Below are 21369 nucleotides of genomic sequence, written 5' to 3' on the forward strand. Positions count from 1 at the left end.
ATTTTCAAACATTATTTCTTCAAATATTTTTCAGCCTCGCACTCTCCTTCTGGAACTCCAATGAAACAAATGTTAGATCTTTTTCATTTTCCCACAGATCTGAGGCTTTGTTTATTTATTATTATTATTTTTTTAAAAAACACACCTATTTATTATTCCTAGGACCAGTAAACTGGCCTGGCATGTTCTTCCCCCATGGTAAGGGGAGAGATTAAAGAGCAAGCCCTAGTACTCAAGCCTATCTCAATATTATGCTTTGTGACACATCTGCTCACATTCCATCAGTGAAAGCAAGTCACATGACTGAACTGAGTAAAGGGCAGGACAATACATCCCATCCACTGTGGGAGGCCACTACAAAGGTACATGGTAAAGAGCACTAAAAAGGAGTGGGTAAAGAATGGCCTCAATGATGTAATCTACCCTAGCAGGTAATCTGATCTTTTACCCTCTGATGGCTTTTAAGTTTGTCTATACTGAAGTTTTGCAGATCCAGTTACCTTTGTTAATATGTGGATTTATTTTTTACCTATCTTTCCTTTAGTTTTAGAAAATTCCAAGAAGTTATATTTTTAAATATTATTTCTCTACCATTTTCCTCCATTCTCTCCTTTTGGAATTCCTAGTATTAGTACAGAAAACTCTACCCATCTTCTACTTCCCTTAACTATGTAAGCATTACTATTTGTTATCTTCCTATCTCTCTTCTATAGTTTATGCTATCCACTGTACTTTTTATTTCAATTACTATCTTTTTTATCTCAAAGATTTCTAATTGCATATTCTTTATTGTATTCATCTGTTCATGATAACATTTGTTTTGAGTTTTAAAATTTCTTGTTCTTTTAAAACAAAAGCCTTCATTTAACTTTCTGAACACCCACAACATATTCAAAGTCTTTATCATCTGAAGTGAGTACAATGATCTGATTCTTGATTTTCTTGTGTCTGTAACAGCATTAGAGTTATTCCTGTGTTTTATTTGGAATTCTGAGCACTCATTTTGAGTGAGAGAGATTTTGTTTTTTCTTTCTTCATTTATCCTTCTTTATTCCCCCCCCCCGCCCCCAATCCTTGCTCTTATCTACTAGGTTTGTAGTTCCCTTCACCTACATCCAATATAGAACTAGGTACATAATATATGTGTATACATATTCTATCTTACTTAGTTGTCACATAAACATATTCTTCTTTCCAAATTTATAAACAAACGCCTCAAGGGTAAAGACCAAGCCCTATGCATTTGTACCCATTATAACACCTACACAGTACTGAGAGACGAAATGTATTTTAAAAAGTTAAATTTCTAATATCTGTATTGAGGGTTACAAATCTCTGACAGAACTTAAGACTTAATTTCAGTGTTAAATTTCTTAGGGTACAGAATTTAATCTGCAGTCTTCGTTATTATACAGTAAGTCATTAAACAGTGATTCTAGAACAGCCGTGGGCAAACTACAGCCCGCGGGCCGGATCCGGCCCGTTCGGCTGTTATATCCGGCCCGCGGAGCCGAAAGAGCGGAGGGTTCTCTTGCTCTCCCCTCCGCTCCTTTACTTTGAATTTATATTAGTTCACACAAACACTCCATCCATGCTTTTGTTCCGGCCCTCCGGTCCAGTTTAAGAACCCATTGTGGCCCTCGAGTCAAAAAGTTTGCCCACCCCTGTTCTAGAACATTTTCCCTTATTTACTTACTAGAGGCTCAATGCACAAAATTCAGGCAAGAGTAGGTCTTCCTTCCCTGTCTGCCGGCACCGGCTTCCCTCTGGCACCTGGGACCCGGGCTTCCCAGTGGCCGCCAGCAGGCACCCGGGACTCAGGCTTCCCTCACAGCCCCGGCTTCATCCAGAAAGTCGTCTGGAAGGACGTCTGGTCTAATTAGTATATTACGCTTTTATTATTATAGATAGATTCCCACTGTACCCAACTCAAGCCTCCTCTCCATATCAAATTTAATTGGAAGTTCAAGAAACTGCCAAGACCTTCTGACACTTTATCCTAAGTGGCAAATGGCAGAAAATAAGATAATATCACAAAACTAATAACTCAACACTGGTCATAATAACCTTCCATTTCTACTGTTGTAGAACTAACTACCCTTTAGGACAGGGGGGTGGGGGAACATCCAGCCAAGGGCCTTAAAGTCTTTTGGTCTGGCCCTACCAAGGCATTAGGGGTGAGTTAAATATTTGACCAAATATAGCAGGTTAATTTTTAAGTTGATAATTTTGTATGGCCCATGAATGATGTTATAAATATCCAAATGGCCCTTGGCAGAAAAAAGGTTTCCCATCCTCCCTTCTTTCTTTCACCCAAGGCATCTTCAGAAGTAAGTTGGTTTCCTAATATTGAGCCTATACATCTTCTAAGGAAAGTATAGATGTTAGTAAGAAATCCAACAGAGATATTTAGCTACCAGTTAAGTAAAGGTTCCAAATTAACCCTTATCTAAAGTCATTCTGGGAGCCTCTCCTTTCAGTTGACCCTGATGTAGGAAAAATAAAATCACTCAAAAAAAGTTTTAGTTTGATGTCATTAACCAGAGAATCAGACTAATAAGAGCTACAATTCAAATTTGTTAAGAGAAGCAAAAAATTTAACATTGTGTGTTTAAAATATTTAATTAATACTATATTAATGAAATATTAGTCTTTTATATTTGATAATTTTCAGTGAAACACAATTTCATCAGATTTTTCTTTTAGTTTTTTAGGTCAAAATCCAATCTCATATATTATAAGCCTAACAGAACCAACCACTGTTACATAGTTTTCAATACTGAACAGTTATAGCCCCAAAATACATTCCTATCCCAGCACATAGGGTATTATATATTTTAGCCATCAGTATCCATAGATTTTTTTCTTTCCAATTTAATCACTAAATATGATTAAACTGTTTTTATTTAGTTTTAAAAAGTAACAGCTAACATAGTCTTCAACTTCTTGGCACATTTGAAAAACAAAAACATTATTAATCTTATTATGCATATGTCTATTCTGAGTGTGGAACAGCCATATTAAGCTTAGAATATTAATTTCTCACTTCAAAGTTTTATTGTATTCTGATTAAATTTGGAAAATAAAATTATATCATTTCATATTCAATTTTTTGAAAACTTAAAAAACAAAAAACCCAAACTGTTGCTAGTGTATCACTTAACTGCTCTGCTTATGTTCGTAATATAACATTGCAGGGATCCCAGAGCTCGGCACAACTTCAATGTTCAAAGAGTAATATGGTTTGATCTTTAGTCAAAATCAAATCCAAAAGTACAAATTAAAGATAGTTTTTTTAAATCTACAAATGTTTTACTGAATTATATTTCATAATTTTATTTACATTTTTTCCCATCATCATTTATCCCCACTATGCCCTTTTCCACTTCCCCGCCCACAATCACCATACTGTGCTCCATGTTCATAACTTCTGTTTTATTTTTACTTTTTGTTCAATCACTCCACCCTTACCAGCACCCCCAAATTACCAAAGTTGTGCTCTCTATGAGTCTGTCTATATTTTGTGTGGTAGTTCACTTTCTTCATTAAATTCCAACACGAGAGCAATCATATGGTAGTTGTCTCTCTTTGACTGGCTTATTTCACTTTTCCAGGTCCATCCATTCTGTCCCAAAGGTTAAAATTTTCTTCCTTTTTACAGCAGAGTAGTATTCCATTGTGTAAATGTATCACAGCATTTTATACACTCATCTACTGAAGGACACTTGGCCTGCTTCCAAATCTTGACTATTATAAATAATGCTGCAATTAACATAGGGGTACACATATTCTTTAAAATTGGTGTTTCAGGTTTACTCAGATAAATTCCTAGAAACAGAAACACCGAGTCCTAAGGCAGCCCCTTTTTTAACTTTTAGAGGTAACTCCATACTGCTATCCACAGTAGCTGCACCAATCTGCATGCCCACCAGCAGTGCATGAAGGGTCCCTTTTCTCCACATCCTCGCCAAGACCTGTTGTTTACTGATTAATTGATAACAGCCATTCAGACAGGTGTGAGGTGATATCTCCTTGTGGTTTTAATTAGCATTTCTCTGACGATTAGTGATGTTGTGCATCTTTTCACATGTCTATTGGCCATCTATCTGTATGTTCTCTTTGGAGAAGTGTCTATTCAAGTCTTTTGCCCATTTTTTAAATTGGATTGTTTGTTTTTTTGGTGTTGAGTTTTACCAGTTATTTATATATTTTAGAGATTAACCCTTTATCAGATGTATCATTGGTGAATACATTCTCCCATTCAGTGGTTGTCTTTTCATTTGGCTGATGTTTTCCTTTGCTGTGCAAAAACTCTTTAGTTTAATGTAGTCCCATTTGTTTATTTTCTCTTTTATTTCCCTTGCCAAATAATATATATCAGAAAAATTATCGGTACATGAGATGTCGGATATTTTAGTGCCGATATTTTCTTCTAGAATATTTACAGTCTTGCGACTAACATTTAAGTATTTAATTCATTGTGAGCTTATTCTTGTGTGTAGTGTAAGAAGGTAGTCTAGTTTCATTTTTGGATGGTGCTTTGGGGAATTCAAATGGTCACTGTAGGATCGAGTTTTTTCTAAAATAATGGAGGATTAAACTGGAAGCTACACTGACACTATCCCAGGACCAAACTGGAATTACAACTAAAATATAGAAAACAATCCAGAATAATAAACAATTTTCATATTATTTCATCTACTATTTTCAAATAGAAAGTTAGTATTAAGGTTTATTACCTTTGGCAATTCCCATTCCGACCTAGATCCATCGGCACTGTAGTAATATTGTCTACCTTGATCATCAACATGCTTGAGCCACTATAAAAACAGAACAGGTGTTATTTTTTAATTTAAATAAAAGTGAGTTTAGGCTTATACAACCAGAGATGTTAGTTATTATTCCTATGAATTGTATTCTACCTGCTTTAGAAAACTTCAAAAAAAATTTTTAACAATCTTATGCTAATAGTTACATTTTAAGTTTGGTAAGATTAAATAAACTCAATACTGAATTAAGTTTATTTTCTCTCTCTTTCTTCCAAAGTAAAACTAGGGGTTCAAGTACCACTAAACAACATAAAAATATATAACATAAAGATACACACACACACACACACACACACACACACACACACACACACATATGCACTGAACACAGGGCCACACCACCCTTAAAAACAGGATTAAGAAATTAATAAAAAGAGATTTTTTTCTTCAATCTTTAAGTATAAAACTACTAAAAACTTTAAGCCAAACTTCATGTAGGCAACAAATCTTACTATGACTAAATAATAATAGAAAAATATTTCATACAATATAACACAGAGACTATGAGGGGGGAAAGACTAAGTATTGCTAATACAAATATATTATCTTGACGGTGATATATATAAATATTACTATTTCCTTATGTTCTAGTGTCAAATAATTAAAGCAGAAATGAGGGATAAAAGCCTACCTTCATTCATTCCCAAGGGCATGTTCTCTAAACCAGCCCAACTAAACAGTTACCTTTTCTGATGATAAGAGATGTAATATACACATAAAATTTCAATATGCATTCCCCCAAACTAGTTAATTACTAATAAAATACTAGATTCATGGGTTTTGTTTTACATAACTTGGTTATAAAAGAAAAGTGAGTGTAGGAAGTGAGGTAGTATATCATAATAACATGCTAAGAAAACTATTCCCAAAATCTATTCTCCATGAAAAATAGCCCTTTGAATCCGCAGGTTTCTCATCTACAGATTTAACCAACTGCAGATTGAAAATAAAGCCCCGCCCCCAAATTCCCAGAAAGTTCCAAAGAGCAAAATTTGGATTTGCCAATCTGTCAAGCACTATACTGAATCCACATGAATTAAGTGATGTGTAGGCAGGTCCTGCTTTAGCCCACGTACAAATATGGGTTATTTGCAAATACTATGCCATTTTATATAACACGAGGATTTGAGCATCCTCAGATTATGGTATCTGTGGGGAAGAGGAGGGTTCTGGACCAATCCCGCAAGGATACCAAGGGACAACTATATAAAGAAGTATTTTTATTGAAGAAATCTAAACAGAATGACACGTAACAGGCCTACTCTTAAAAAGGTCTGTTCTAAGTGGGTTTTGACACCATAAAAATAATCAATGTAATTGTAAGCAGTTTAAAAGCTGAGTCAGTAGTTATATTGAGTTTTCATGTTGTCAACTTACATAACTACAGAATTACAATGAAGAATATTTACATGAGTTTTTTAAGTACTAATAAACTTTCAGAACACAATGATTTTATGAGAGGATTCAACCAAGAAAACTAGATGACAAAAAAGAATGTACCTTTTCATTAGTATAGTCACTGGTATATAAGGTATGCCCACGTTCATCCAACTCTTCTGACCAACCCCTTGGAGGAGAACCACACTGACTATCTGACTGGCTGTAACAAATGTTGTGGCAGTTTTCTTCTGATGAAAGAAGCTATAAATAGTCAGAAACATAAGGAATTTTCTTCTTTGAATAATATAGGTACGCAGCAGTTGAAAATTTAAGAGATCAATTTTATTTGACTTTAAGTACTAAGATATCCTGAATATATTTGAAGAATTAATTTTTAAAACAAACTGTTCACCCTTTTAAATGGTACACTGTAAGTGCTGAGGTGAAGTTAATAATAGTTATTCTATAACATTAATACAAATCTAGAAAAGTTCACCATAATAAAATTGAAAACAGAAGCTTTCACTCATCAGCAAACAAGGACTTCGATGGAAAAGCAGAATATCACCAGTACCTGAGCCCCATCACCCCCCTCCAGTGACTATTCCACACAAACTTAATTTAGGACGTCAAAAGACAGATTCCCTTGGTCTCTCCCTTAAAGTTTCAACAATTTCAATAATTATAACTCAACAAAGGAGTCCCTGTTGAACACACAAGCATGCCTGAGAGATCCATTCATTGAAACATCTAAAGGTGGGCAAGTGAGAGCAAAAGAGGGAGGCAAGAAGGCAGGAGAGCTGAGATGAGCCACCGACACAGCCCTGCATCAGAGAGCTAGCTCAGGGCCAGGCTCAGCCTAGAGAGGGGAGGAATCTGGTTCTGGTTGGCAATCCCTTCAGCCAGGAAGAGCAGAGAGATTTGGTGGGCATTCCCGCAGAAGCAAATATATGAGCTTCAGCTGAGCAGAGACCTGGACAAGGACATAGCACTGGGCTCCGGCACAGTTGTCAGGCGGTGGGCATTACAGGTAGAGAAACAAAGCTACAAAGCCCGTAGCCTCCCAGAGCCAGCCTCCCTTCACCCATGGTATTGGGTTGTGGGGCACAATATCTGCAAACATGAGAACTGGTACTACAGAATCACTTTTTTCCCTGAACAAAGAGTGCATTCTGTAATCAATTTGGGGGTCAGGACACAGGGGTGACCCACGAGATTAAGGTCACCATTATTAGGAGGGCAAAACAACAAAGAAGCTGGCCAGCTCCCCAGCCCACCCCACCACCACACATCACAGCTACCTGGAGGAAAGTGTCTGGCTACAGAAGACAACACGGGATCTCACAGATATATATATGACAACAACAACTGGTTGCAGGCTCCTCCCCAGCTCTGGTTGAGGTGCATACAGGAGGCAACCAATTGATGTGCTTCTCCCACATCAATATTTCTCTCTGTCTCTCCCTCCCTCTTCTACGCGCTCTAAAAAAAAAAAAAATCAATTGAAAAATATCCTCAGGTAAGGACTGAAAAAAAACAAACAAACACAAAAAAACCAAAAAACTTGTGATTTAGCCCCACCTATTGAAAAATAAGAGAAAGACCCCTTCGCATTAATCTGCTAGAGAAATGCCACTCATATACATAGATACCTAGACAGAAAAAAATCTATCAAATACCACGAATAAACAAGGTAGCAAGGCAGTTCAGAAAGAGAATGAAAAGTCTCCAGAAAACAAACTTAAAGACATAAAAATATGTGATATAAATGACAGCAAATTCAAGATTGCAGTTATGAAAATACAAGATGCGAGAAAATACAGACAGGCAATTTAATGCACTCAGAAAACAAGCAAAGAAAATTAATACCATACTGAAAAGACTGAAACTTTAAAAAAGAACCAACCAAACAAATTCTGGAGATGAAGAACTCAGTAAGAGATCAAGAATGAACTAGCAAGCATATGAAATAGAGCAAAGCAGACAGAAGAAAGGATTAGTGGTATCAAAGACAGAAATCTAGAAATGATACAGAGGAAAGAAGAAACAGATTTAAGCATAAAAAAGATATGTAAGAACTCTACGAAAACTATCTGACTCCATCAGAGAAAGCAATCCTATATAATAAAAGTATAATACGCAAATCGACAAAACAGCTGAATGACCAGTCAGTGGGGGGAGGGGCCGGCGAGCAGGTGGCACCAGGCCAACCAAGGCGCGTGGCAGTGAGCAGAAGGAGAGGACAGCGATGGGGGTGGGGGGCGGCAGCGACCAGGAGCGGCAGAGGGGCAATGGAGGGGAGAGTGGCCAAGCCGCGCCCGCCGGTGCCATCCCCTGATCAGCCTCCTGGTTGCCTCCCGCAGAGGGAGGCCGGCGGCAGCACCATCCCCTGATGGGCCCACCTGGTCAGAGGGAAGCCAGACTGAAGCTTAGGCCCACTCCCTGAGCAGGCCTAAACTGTCAAGAGGACATCCCCTGAGGGCTCCCGGACTGAGAGGGCACAGGCCAGGATGAGGGACCCCCCCTTCTCAGTGCACGAATTTTCCTGCACTGAGCCTCTAGTCCAGGCGTCCTCAAACTACGGCCCGCGGGCCACATGCGGCCCGCCGAGAACATTTATCCGGCCCGCCAGGTGCTGATGCCTGTCCTGCTTAGCAGCCGACGCGTCCCGGGCCCGCAGTGCGCATAGGAATTTGTTCATAGTTTTTTTTTTAAACTATAGTCCGGCCCTCCAACGGTCTGAGGGACAATGAACTGGCCCCCTGTTTAAAAAGTTTGAGGACCCCTGCTCTAGTCTATAATAATAAAAGCGTAATATGCTAATTAGACTGACGTCCTTCTGGAAGACCTTCCAGATGAAGCCGGGGCTGCAAGGGAAGCCTGGGTCCCAGGTGCCAGAGGGAAGCCAGTGCCGGCAGCCAGGGGAAGGAAGGCCTACTCTTGCACGATTTTCCTGCATTGGGCCTCTAGTATAAGAATAATAGGCATACCAAAAAAAGAGGAAGAAACAGAGAGCCTATTCAAACAAATAGTTGATAAAAACTTCCCAAACCTATGGAAAGAGCCAGATCCTTGAATCCAAGAAGCAATAACACATAGTTATTTCAATCCAAAGAGGCCTTCTCCAAGGCACATTGTATTAAAACTGTCAAAAATTAATTTTTTTAACAAAGAAAGAATTTTCAAGGCAGCCGAGGGGTTAGGGGGAGAGGGAGGTAACCTATAAAGAAAAGCCCATTACATTATCATCAGACTTCTCAGCAGAAACTCTACAAGCCAGAAGAGAAGTGGAACCAAATATTCAAACTACTCAAAGAGAAATTAACAGCCAAGAATAATATATGCAGTAAAGTTATCCTTAAAATATGAAGGAGAAATAAAGACTTTTCTAGACATACAGAAACAGAGGGAATTCATCAGAAGACCTCCATTGCAGGAAATACTCAAGGGAGTTATTCTACCTGAAACAAAGAACAAAAGGTCACTATGAGTAAGTTCACCAACAAACTTACAGCATAGCCTGGCTGGTGTGGCTCAGTGGTTGACCGTCGACCTATGAACCAGGAGGTCAGGGTTGAATTCTCAATCAGGGCACAATTCCTGGTTGGGACACCTGTCTGAGTTGCAGCTCAATCCCCAGGAAGGGGCGTGCAGGAGGCAGCCAATCAATGATTCTCTCTCATCATTGATGTTTCTATCTCTCTCTCCTCTCTGAAATCAATTAAAAAAATATTTTCATTTAAAAAAAAACTTACAGCCTAAGTAGAGATAATTTGTGACAACAAAAACAGTGACAATAAAAGGGGAGAGGGTGAAGGTCTGACTTTGCAAAGGAGGATGGACATCAGATGCATTCAAAAGAAAAAGAGCTACTACATACATGAAACTTTCCATTTCGTAAACCTAACAGTAACCACACACAAAAAATCCAAAACAGAGACACATAGCTTAAAAAAAGAGGAAACAAAGTAAAGAAGTATAGAATATCACCAAACAAAAACAGACAGATACACAAAGAAAAAGAACCAATGGAGGTACAGAGCTACCAGAAAACAAAAGATAAAATGGCTACAGAAAATCCTCATACATCAATAATTACGCTAAATGTAAATGGACTAAATTCACCAATAAAGAGGCAGAGAGTAGCAGAGTGGATCAAAAAACAAAACCTAACCATATGCTGCCTTCAGGAAACACATCTAAGTTGTCACTTTGTGCAGATGACATAATTCTGTATACAGAAAACCCTAAAGACTCCACCAAAAACTATTAGAAACAATAAATAAATAAAGTTGCAGGATACAAAATCAAAGCACAAAAATCCACTGCTTTCCTATATACTAACAATGAAACTTCAGAAAAAGAAATGGGAGGGGCGGGGGACAATACCTAGGAATAGACTTAAAGAAGGATGTGAAGGACCTATATACTGAAAACTACAAAGCATTATTAAAAGAAATAAATGTAATACACTATCAACAATAAAAATACATATATACATATATATATGTATATACATACATATATTTTTTTATTTTTTTTAAAAAGAGAGAGATAGAAAAAGACACAATGAAATAGAAAAATAACCCATGTTCAGGGACTGGAAGAATCAACATTGTTAAAAGGGCCATATTACCCAAAGCAATATACAGGTTTAATTCCCATCACAATCCTCATGTCATTTTTTTAAAGAAATAGAATTTTAAAATTATTAGGTTTGTATGGCACCACAAAAGAACCTGAATAGCAAAACTGAGAAAAAAGAACAAAGCCAGAGGTATCATACTACCTGACTTCAAAACTGTAATACAGAACTACGATAATCAAAACAGCATGGTACTGGTGAAAAAAAGACCACACAGAGCAATGGAACAGAATTAAGAGCCCAGGAATAAAACCACAGGTACATAGGCAAATAATTTTTGACAAAGAGCCAAAAACACACAATGGAAAGGGGGGGGGGGGGAGCCTCTTCAATAAATGATGCTGGGAAAACTAGCAAGCCACATGCAAAAAAATGAAAGTAGATTACAGTTTGACCCATGTACATAATTTAATTCAAAATGAATCAAAGACATAGATCTGAAACAATAAATTACATAGAAGAAAACCTAAGTGCTATGTTTTCTTTTTTTTTTATATTTACAATACCATACATATTTATTGAAAAATATCCACGTATAGGTGGACCCACACAATTCAAACCAGTGTTTCTCAAAGGTCAACTGCATATTGAAAAATATTTGTGGTGTTTTGTTTTTTTTATGTCTCCTTTTTTTTTCCCCCATTGACCTCCCCGCAGCCTCCCCTACCCCCCAGTACATGCCTTTACCTGTCCCCCACCCCCCAGTGTCTTGTATCCATTGGTTATGCTTATATGCATGCGTACAAGTCCTTCAGTTGATCTCTTACAGCCCCCGCCCCCCGCGCAACCTTCCCTGCCTTCCTGCTGTAGTTTGACAGTCTGTTCAATGCTTCTTTGCCTCTGTATCTATTTTTTTTCCCATTTCTTTCCTTTAAAAAATCTTGCCTCTGCAGACTAGAAATAAACATATAACAACAAAAAAATGTTTAAGTCCCAATTTCAATGTCCAACAGTTCTGAGTCCCCGTTTCAATGTCAAACAGTTCCTTATGTGTACATGTCAGCAATGATATCTGGATGGTGGGCACAGTGCTATGTTTTCTTATGGACCGTGGTCATAGAAAACATTTTATGAATCTGACCCCAAAGGCAAGGGAAGTAAAGGTAAAAAGAAATGAATAAGACTATAAAATACTAAAAAGCATTTGCACAGCAAAAGAAACTGACAACATAACAAAAAGGCAACCAACCAAATGGGAGATGATATTTGCAAACAGCTCCAACAAGGGGTTAATATCCAAACTATAAAAAGAACTCAACTCATACAACTCAACACTAAACAAATAATCCAATTTAAAAAATGGGCAGAGGATGTGAACAGACACGTCTCCCCAAAAAGACATATGAATGGCCAACATATGAAAAGATGTTCAATTTTACTAGGTATTAAGGAAATGCAAATCAAAACTACAATTCACCACCTCATACCTGTTGGAATGGCTATTAACAACAAGCCAGGTAATAATGAGGAGTTAGAAATGAGTAGCAATTAGGGATGGGATATGGGGGAGAGGAATATAAAGGGGAGGAGTGACTGAACCTGCCTTTGGGAGCAGAAACCAGTTCATCAACCACACCTTTTCCCATTTGAAATCACAAGAATCACGAGGCCTGGTCCAGAGCTGAGAGAGGGGTGGGGAAAATGAGCAGGAACCCTGAAGTTTAAAATGTATGGATATTGCTATGGCAGAATTCTTAGAATTTACCAATGGGAAGTTAGCAGGGCACATATTAACCTCTAGACAAAGAAGCTTCGGTGGCAACCTGCTTGGGTCCCCTCCCTCCTGCATCAAGGAGTTTTTCTGTAACAAAACTTTACTTTCAGCCCTGCCCACATGGGTCATGGTTGAGCGTTGACCTATGAACCAGGAGATCATGGTTCAATTCCTAGTCAGGGCACATGCCCAGGTTGCAGGCTTGATCCCCAGTGTGAGGTGTGCAGAAAGCAACCAATCAATGATTCTCTCTCATTTTTTGAATTTAATTACAGAGGAAGGGAGAGTGAGAGGCAGATTTCTCCCTCTCCTTCTCCCTTCCTCAGTAATTAAATTTTTAAAAAACTAAATAAAAACTTTACTTTTGCTCATCTCTTTGTCTGTAAATTCATTCTTCAATTTTGCGAGACAACGAACTCGGACCCAAACAGAAATTTTGGCATTAATAACAAGTGTTGGAGAGGTTGTGAAGAAAAAGGAACCCTCGTTCACTGCTGGTGGGAATGTAAACTGGTACAGCCACTATGAAAAACAGTTTGGCAATTCCTAAAAAAATTAAGAATGGACTTACCATATGACCCAGAAATCCCTCTTTTGAGTATCGACCAAAAAAACTTGAAAACATTTATTTGTACCCCTGAATTAATCCCAGTATTATTCATGGTGGCCAAGATGTTGAGACAACCAAAGTGTCCTTCAATGGAGGATTGGATAAAGAACATGTGGTGCATATATACTATTTACTGGAATTATCAAAAAAAAATTATGAGACTAGAAAAAGATAATAACAAACAATAGGCCCTTCACTGGATAATAACAAATAAATAATAGACCCTTCATTGTAGAAAAAAAAAAACTACGTAAAATATTATTTGAAAAGTGAACAACATGGAATATTAACTGTATACTAAATAATATATCAGCATTAACGTTTTTCTATGATAAATCTATTTTTCACCCCCCAAGAAATGGTTTTGCTGAAAAATGTCCATATAGTTAAGAGAATAATTATGTTGTCTGCTCCAAAAGGTCCAGAAAAAAGTTACTGGAGGTTGGAGGGAGGAAGAGAGAAATAAAGCAGCCGAAACCGGTTTGGCTCAGTGGATAGAGCGTCGGCCTGCGGACTGAAGGGTCCCGGGTTCGATTCCAGTCAAAGGCATGTACCTTGGTTGCGGGCACATCCCCAGTGGGGGGTGTGCAGGAGGCAGCTGATCGATGTTTCTCTCTCATTGATGTTTCTAGCTCTCTATCCCTCTCCCTTCCTCTCTGTAAAAAATCAATAAAATATATAAAAAAAAAAAAGAGAGAGAGAGAAATAAAGCAAATGTGGCAAAATATTAATTGGTAACTTTACATGAAATCTCTGGTGTAGAGAGCACCTGGGAAGGCACAAAGAGCATTTCTTTAATTACTGTCAGCTGAATCCAGTGGCATTCGCAGAGCCACATCCTGGAGACGTACAGTGCCAGAGGCAGGTACGTCATCAGCCTGACCCTTAGCTCAGGTGCCAGGAGGTGGGTTTCATTATCTAAGTTCAGCCAGGCACAAGGAACAGACGCAATTATCTGGGCTTAGCCAGGAGTAACGATTACAAAGAAGCCACAAAGAATGAAAAATTACAGCTTGATCTTTAATCATGATTTCACATAATTTCCTTTGTTTTAAACTCTAGTAAAACTTCCTGGAATTATATTGTATATAAGGAACGCGCTGCACTGGCTCTGGGTGACTGTCTCTCCATCAGAGGACAGCTGTCCCACCCGGTCCCAGCTTTCCCTACTGTTTCTGCGACTGTCTCTTTCATTTTCTCAATCCCCTGTCACCCCTACTCAGGACTCTTGCCTGCTCTCGAGCAGCACTGGACGCAGTAAAGAGAGAAATACTTAATACTCTGGTATATGAATTTTCACTGTATTGTTCTTTCTAGTTTATTGTAGGTTTCAAACTTTTCAAATTAATAAGAGGGGAAGCTTCACCAAACAAATACTAAGTGTACCAGTTAATAATGCGGATTTTTTTCAATAGATGGAGTTACACATAGGTTGATACATATGACATTTGATATGTATGCTATTTTGTTTTGTTGACAACAAGCTTCAAAACTTCATATCTCAAATTTGCTGAAGGTATTAACATCATAGATATTTTTACACTTAAAAATCTCGAATTTCATGCCAAAAAAAAGAGCATTTGCGGGAAGTTATAATTCATTACTTTATTTTGAAGAAAAGTGCTGCTGAAAGTTACCATATACTTCGGGAAGCTTATGGTGAACATGCTCCCTCTCAAGATACTTGTGAATGCTGGTTAAAACGCTTTAAAAGTGATGATTTCCATGTGAAAGACAAAGAACATCCAGGTCAACCGCAAAAGTTTGAAAACTAACAGTTAGAAGCATTATTGGATGAAGATGCATGTCAAACTCAAAAACAACTTGCAGAAAGATTAAACATTGCTCAGCAAACAATGTCCAATCGTTTACAAGCAATGGGAAAGATTTTAAAGGAAGGAAAATGGGTGCCACATCAACTGAACGAAAGACAAATGGAAAACCGAAAAGTCATCAGTAAAATGTTGCTTCAATGGCACTAAAGAAAGTCTTTTTTGCATCAAATTGTGACTGGCGATGAAAAGTGGCTTTATTTTGAGAATCCCAAATGCACAAAATCATGGGTTGATCCAGGTCAACCATCAACATCGACTGCAAGGCCAAACGCTTCGGAAAGAAGACAATGCTCTGTGTTTGGTGGGATCAGGAAGGTGTGGTGTATTATGAGCTTCTAAAACCAGGTGAAGCCGTTAATACTGATCGCTACTGACAACAAATTATCAATTTGAACCACACTTTGATCTTGAAACGACCAGAATGGGCCAGAAGACACGGCAAAGTAATTTTGCTTCATTATGACTCACCATCACACACTTCAAAACCAGTTAAAGACACGTTAAAAGATCTTGCCTGGGAAGTATTAACCCACCCGCCTTATTCACCAGACCTTGCTCCTTCAGATTACCACTTGTTCCGTTCGATGGCACATGCTCTTTCTGAGCAGCACTTCAAAACATACGAAGAAGTGGAAAACTGGGTCTCTGAATGGTTTGCCTCAAAACAAGAAAAGTTCTATTGGGACGGTATCCACAAATTACCTAAAAGATGGGGGAAATGTGTAGCTAGCGATGGATATTACTTTGAATAAAGCACTTTTGATGTTTCTCTGGAAATTATCGTGTTTTCTTTGATTACAAAATCCGCATTATTTAACGGTACACGTAGTAAAAACACTTTTTTTTTTAAATTCAAACACTGGTTTAACATCAAATAAAAATGTAAATAAAGAGGAAAATAGTGAACAGAAACTACATCTGGAAAATTATTGAGAATGAAGCAGAGAGACATAGAGATAACATTTTTAAATATAAGGGAAATCAAGAGACATGACAAACAGAGTGAATAGACTAAACATTCATCTAATCAAATTTCCAGAATGAGAAGAAAGAGAAAATGAGACACTAGCTATTTACAGTTAATGGGTACGAATTTTCCTGAACTGATCAAAGATAGGACTCCTAAAATTCAGGGATTCCAACAAAGCCATGGCAGGAAATAGAAAAGATAGTCTTCACCTTATCACATCATAACGAAATTATAGATAGAAGATCTTAAAAGTTGCCAGCAAGAAATGACAATCAGACTGACAGGTGAATTTTTATCATCAACAATGGAAGCAAGAAACATGAGAATAAAATCTTTAATAAATTAGAAAAAAACAAATAAGTAAACATTCAACTTAGATCTATATACCTGGTAAAAACATTCTTCAAATATAAGGACGAAATAAATAAATTTCCAGATAAATAAAAACTAAAATTCTATCACAAACAGATCCTCACTAAGGACATTTAAAAGTATTTACTTAAGATGGTAGGAAAGTTATCCAGATAATCTAATTTGCATTAAAAAATGTGATAAAAGTGGTAGTAAATATGAGGATTAATTTTAAGAGACATCATGTACAACAAGAATAAAGACAACAATAAAATCTACACTAATAAAAGAGAAACATGCAAATTACCGTCACTCCACTACACTACCAGCCAATCAGAGTGAGTATGCAAATTAACCTGAAAACATGGCGGCAGCCCCACCTCCCCCCCGCCGTTCTGGGCCTGTGGGGGTCAGAGAAGTCGGGCGCCAGAGCCTGAGGCTGGCTGCAGCCCGGGAGATGAAGAAGCCTCCTGCCCTGTGATACCAGGCCGCAGCCAGCAACAGAAGCCTCACATCCGCCTACCCGACGTCCTGGGGGAGACAGAGAAACCAGGCCCCAGCACCTGAGGCTGGCTGCAGCCTGGGAGACAAAGAAGTCTCCTGCCCCGTGATCCCAGGCCACAGCCAGCAGCAGAAGCCTCACATCCGCCTGCCCCACGTCCTGGGGGAGACAGAGAAACCAGGCCCCAGCGCCTGAGGCTGGGTGCGGCCCAGGAGACGAAGAAGCTGCCTGCCCCATGATCCCAGGCTGCAGCCAGCCAGAGAAGTCGCCCACACTGCATCCCAGGAAAGACGGAGAAACCGTCCACCTGGGGTCCAGGTGCCAGCATCTGCGGCTGGCTACAGCCTGGTAGACGGAGAAGCCGCCCACCCCGCAGTCCCGGGCACCAGTACCTGCGACTGGCTGTGGCCCGGGAGACAGAGAAGCTGCCCACCCCGCGGTCCTGGGCACCAGCACTTGAGGCTGCAGCCCAGGCGAAACCACCTGCCCACCATCCCCTGCGGCTGCAGCCGGCCTGGGCACCTATGGCTGACGAGAGGGAGGGAAGCCCGGATCCCGGGTGCCCGTGGTAAGCTGGAGGAGGGAATCCTGGGTCCTGAATGTGGGGCCAAGGCAGAGGTGGTTAGGGGCAATCAAGCCAGCAGGGGAGCAGTTAGGGACAATCAGGTTGGCAGGCAGAAGAAGTTAGGGGCAAACAGGCAGGCAGGCGAGCGGTTAAGAGCCAGCAGTTCTGGATTGTGAGAGGGATATCTGACTGCCTTTATCCCCTGAGGGGTCCCAGATTGGAGAGGGTGCAGGCTGGGCTGAGGGACACCCCCCGCCCCATGCACGAATTTCGTGCACCGGGCCACTAGAAAAATATAAGACGACAATAGCACAACAACATGGATAGTCCTTGTACGGCTTTAAGGAGCAAGAAGCAAAAGCAGCAATACTGACATTTAAGACCAGATAGATAACTCTGTCAGAGTTTTCTTGTGTATCATAAGCTGTTCAACAGCATCTCTGGTCTCCAACCACTAGAGGCCAGTAGCAGTCTCCCACCGGTAACAAACAAAACTGACTCCACACTGTCTAACCCAGCCTTGGGCAAACTACGGCCCGCGGGCCGGATCCAGCTGTTCTATCCAGTTCTCTTGCTCTCCCTCCGCTCCTTTACTTTGAATTTATATTAGTTCACACAAACACTCCATCCATGCTTTTTGTTCCGGCCCTCCGGTCCAGTTTAAGAATCCATTGTGGCCCTCGAATCAAAAAGTTTGCCCACCCCTGGTAACCCCACACCCCCCACCCCCTCCCTGAGCAGAACTATCCCTAGTTGAGAACCTTTGTTCTAGAGTGACAACTAAGATAATGCCTCTAAGTTAAGATGGAACACTTGCTTCATATCAACCCCACTAAAATAAAAATGGTGCGATACCTTTAAAAGTCCTAAACCCACAAGAAGAGGAAAAATGGTGAAGAGCCAACAGTCACAAAACTCTGAAAGTTGAGACACAGATGAACAAGAAAGCAGAAGCTAAACTGGTGGGAGTAGGGAGTGAAGTTGGGAAGGGAAGATGAAATCCAATAAATTTAGAGAGAAGAATCTTCGAATGGCTCAGGAACTGACTGTATTCCTGGAATTGGGGATGATAGCAGGGGTACTAACTGGCTGCTGGGAGTGCACCTCTTCCTTATCTCAGCATAAGTATAGGTATTTATTCCCACTCAAGAGAGAAAAATAGTAAAATTCTTAGTTGGAAGACAACTCAGACAACATAATTAGGACATAGGTACCAACAGAAAGAGGGAAGACTAAGGGATTATATGCAAACTGAATGCTGACTACCAAGATCCTGGCAGCCCTGACTTTCTAGATAGCAGATTTTAAGACTTCTGTGGAAACTCTGATTAGTCTAAAAGGAAAGAGCTAATGGTTCTAACATTGGGGACTCCCCAATAAGCAGATGACTTCACCTGCCATAAAATTCAAAATGCCTTGCAAATGTGAGAAAAAAAAAATGATTTCCAACCAGAATTCTATATTCAGGCAAACTAGCAATTAAATATGGGAGCAGAATATAGACATTTTAACACTCAACTTTGCCTCCCATGCACAACCTTTCCCAAGAACTAGAAGATGTGAGCCAGCCACTTTGAAATTACCTATTTTTACACAATTTGTAAGCTGAGACTCTGATATACAAAACAGCCTTTTATTTAATGAAATTGAAAGTTAAAAAACATGTTGTTAAAAGTTCCTGTGTGTACTTTAAAATTCCTTTAAATTATTCTATAATTTAGCACTTTTCCCAATTCTCCCAAATTACAAGATTTTACTTTATTGTTCATACACAGGGTAATTTATTTTCAAATCTTTCTAGGTCTACAATTCAAATAGTTTTCCTAACTTTTTTTATTACAATAACCAGAAACAATTTCTCTCACTATTCTCAATCTCATTCTTGAACACTAAAAGTACAATTTACCACCAAACCAGAGCTATTAATAACCAACTAAAAAACAGGACAAGAAGAGGGGTTATTAACTACAAAAAGCTTCTAGATTCTGTTAAATACAAGAGGTGTTACCTGATTTTTCCAGCTCCTGAAGTTCTGTTTTTATTGTACAAGCCAGCTGCTTTTTATAAGGGCAGGGTGTCCTATGCAAGTGCAGGGCCCCAGTTTATTGAACAGCAGGATTTAACACCCTTTTATCAATCCTACTGAAGCTTTTCCTGCATATCTAGACAGCCCCAAGGAATCTCTACAAACCTGTGAGGTAAGTATTTCTCAAAATACAGCTGGCCAATTCACCACACCACCCTTCAAGAAGTGTGGGGAAAGGTGAAATCAAGGGTGCAGGGGGAAGATAGTATAAACACATGTTAGAGAAAACAATGATTTTGAAATAAATTGTCAGACTTACTGGATGGCTCATTTGTAGCAGACACATTAGATTATAAAAAGTGATCTTATACCTCTAACTGTCAGAAACTGAGAAGTATCCCGGTAGCATACCAAACCATTAAAGTATCCGTTTTAATCAGTTAAATATTTGTTTTTGTGTATTTGACTAAGCCATATCATATAATATTTTTTCCTTCCTTTTATAAAAAAAAGAAAAAGTCACTGCATGGGCAATAACAGTGATTGAACTAACAGGCGTCCTCAAACTACGGCCCACGGGCCACATGCGGCCCGCCAAGGACATTTATCCAGCCCGCCAGGTGCCGCTGCCTGTCCTGCTTAGCAGCCGAGCCCGCAGTGCGCATAGGAATTGGTTCATAGTTTGTTTTTTTTAAACTATAGTCCGGCCCTCCAACAGTCTGAGGGACAGTGAACTGGCCCCTGTTTAAAAAGTTTGAGGACCCCTGATAGCACATGAGCACATGAGGGAAACCAATGGCACTAGGCAACTTTAATCCAGTTAATTCTGCAACAAGTAAGCACACTACAAGGTTAGCTACTGTCTACTAGTTAGAGATTAGGCAGTAACTAGCATTAACATAATAAAACTTGCTAAGAAGATTTGGTATTTTAGAGATTTCAAGTATACTACCATTTCAATACCAAGACACAAACCTATTCACTCCTTTTGTCTCTGAAAGATTAAAAAAAAAAGTAAGTTTTGTAACTCACTGGTCAACTCCTTGATTACTCATACCTCTTGATCTCCTGGATTTTGGAAATCTTTGCTAATGCTTGTATCCCGAGTCCATCGAGGGGGTTTCCAAGTTCTTTCCTGTGTTCCTCTGTTATAGTAATAACTACGCCCTGAAGTATCTTTATGAGTTTCCCATTCTCCATTAATCTGAATTGCTGGGCTCCCAGGAAGCGGGGGAAGAGTAGACTGGGATATTTTCAGCTCTTGTAGATTGGCATAGACAGGAGAATCAGGACGTCCTTGATTTGGAGGTGTCGTTGCCTGTGAAAAATTTGAAGTATTCATGTTTAAACTACCATATCATTTATAAATTAAAATTAAACACAAGATTTATAAAGATACATACTAAAATTAATTTAAAACCTATACAGGAAGTTTCTTTTCAAGGAAGTAACAATTTAACAGTTTCAATATCCCTAGTTTGAAAGAAATTAAAGATTCAAAGAGAGCCCTGACCAGTTTGGCTCAGTGGATGGAGCATTGGCCTGTGGACTGGGGGTCCCAGGTTCGATTCCGGTCAAGGGCATGTACCTTGGTTGCGGGCACATCCCCAGTAGGGGGTGTGCAGGAGGCGGCTGATCGATTTTTCTCATCGATGTTTCTAACTCTCTATCTCTCTCCCTTCCTCTCTGTAAAAAATCAATAAAATATATTTTTTTAAGAAAAGATTCAAAGAGAATACACTGTGATTAATAACTTTCCCTCACCCTGAAAGAATATGCAACTAGAAATCACAAGTTGTGGTTCTAGACCAAGATGTGGCACTAACAAATTATATGACACAGGATCAGATCACTTCACCTCTTTAAAGATGAATTTTTTTATTGGTTGCAAATGAGAAAATTGTATCAAACAACCTGGGTCTCCTTTGGTTCTAAAATTCTA

At 39.2% G+C, this 21369-nt stretch overlaps 1 protein-coding gene across 6 annotated transcripts in view; it reads right to left on the reverse strand.

The window, feature by feature from the left end:
- ARHGAP12 (Rho GTPase activating protein 12) overlaps nucleotides 1–21369 on the reverse strand; it is a 189685-nt gene that overhangs the window by 61093 nt on the left and 107223 nt on the right. For 3 of the 6 annotated variants that reach the window (XM_080657364.1, XM_080657363.1, XM_080657365.1), the window contains exons 4-6: nucleotides 20485–20745; nucleotides 6330–6470; nucleotides 4740–4820 (exon numbers count right to left, since the gene is read on the reverse strand). In XM_080657364.1, the coding sequence (XP_080513490.1) occupies nucleotides 4740–4820; nucleotides 6330–6470; nucleotides 20485–20745 (483 nt within the window). The remainder of the gene's footprint in view (nucleotides 1–4739; nucleotides 4821–6329; nucleotides 6471–20484; nucleotides 20746–21369) is intronic. The other 3 variants (XM_080657366.1, XM_080657367.1, XM_080657368.1) reach the window with 2 other exon arrangements.

This window comes from Plecotus auritus, assembly GCF_963455305.1.
Source record: "Plecotus auritus genome assembly, chromosome: 1".
NCBI lineage: Eukaryota > Metazoa > Chordata > Mammalia > Chiroptera > Vespertilionidae > Plecotus > Plecotus auritus.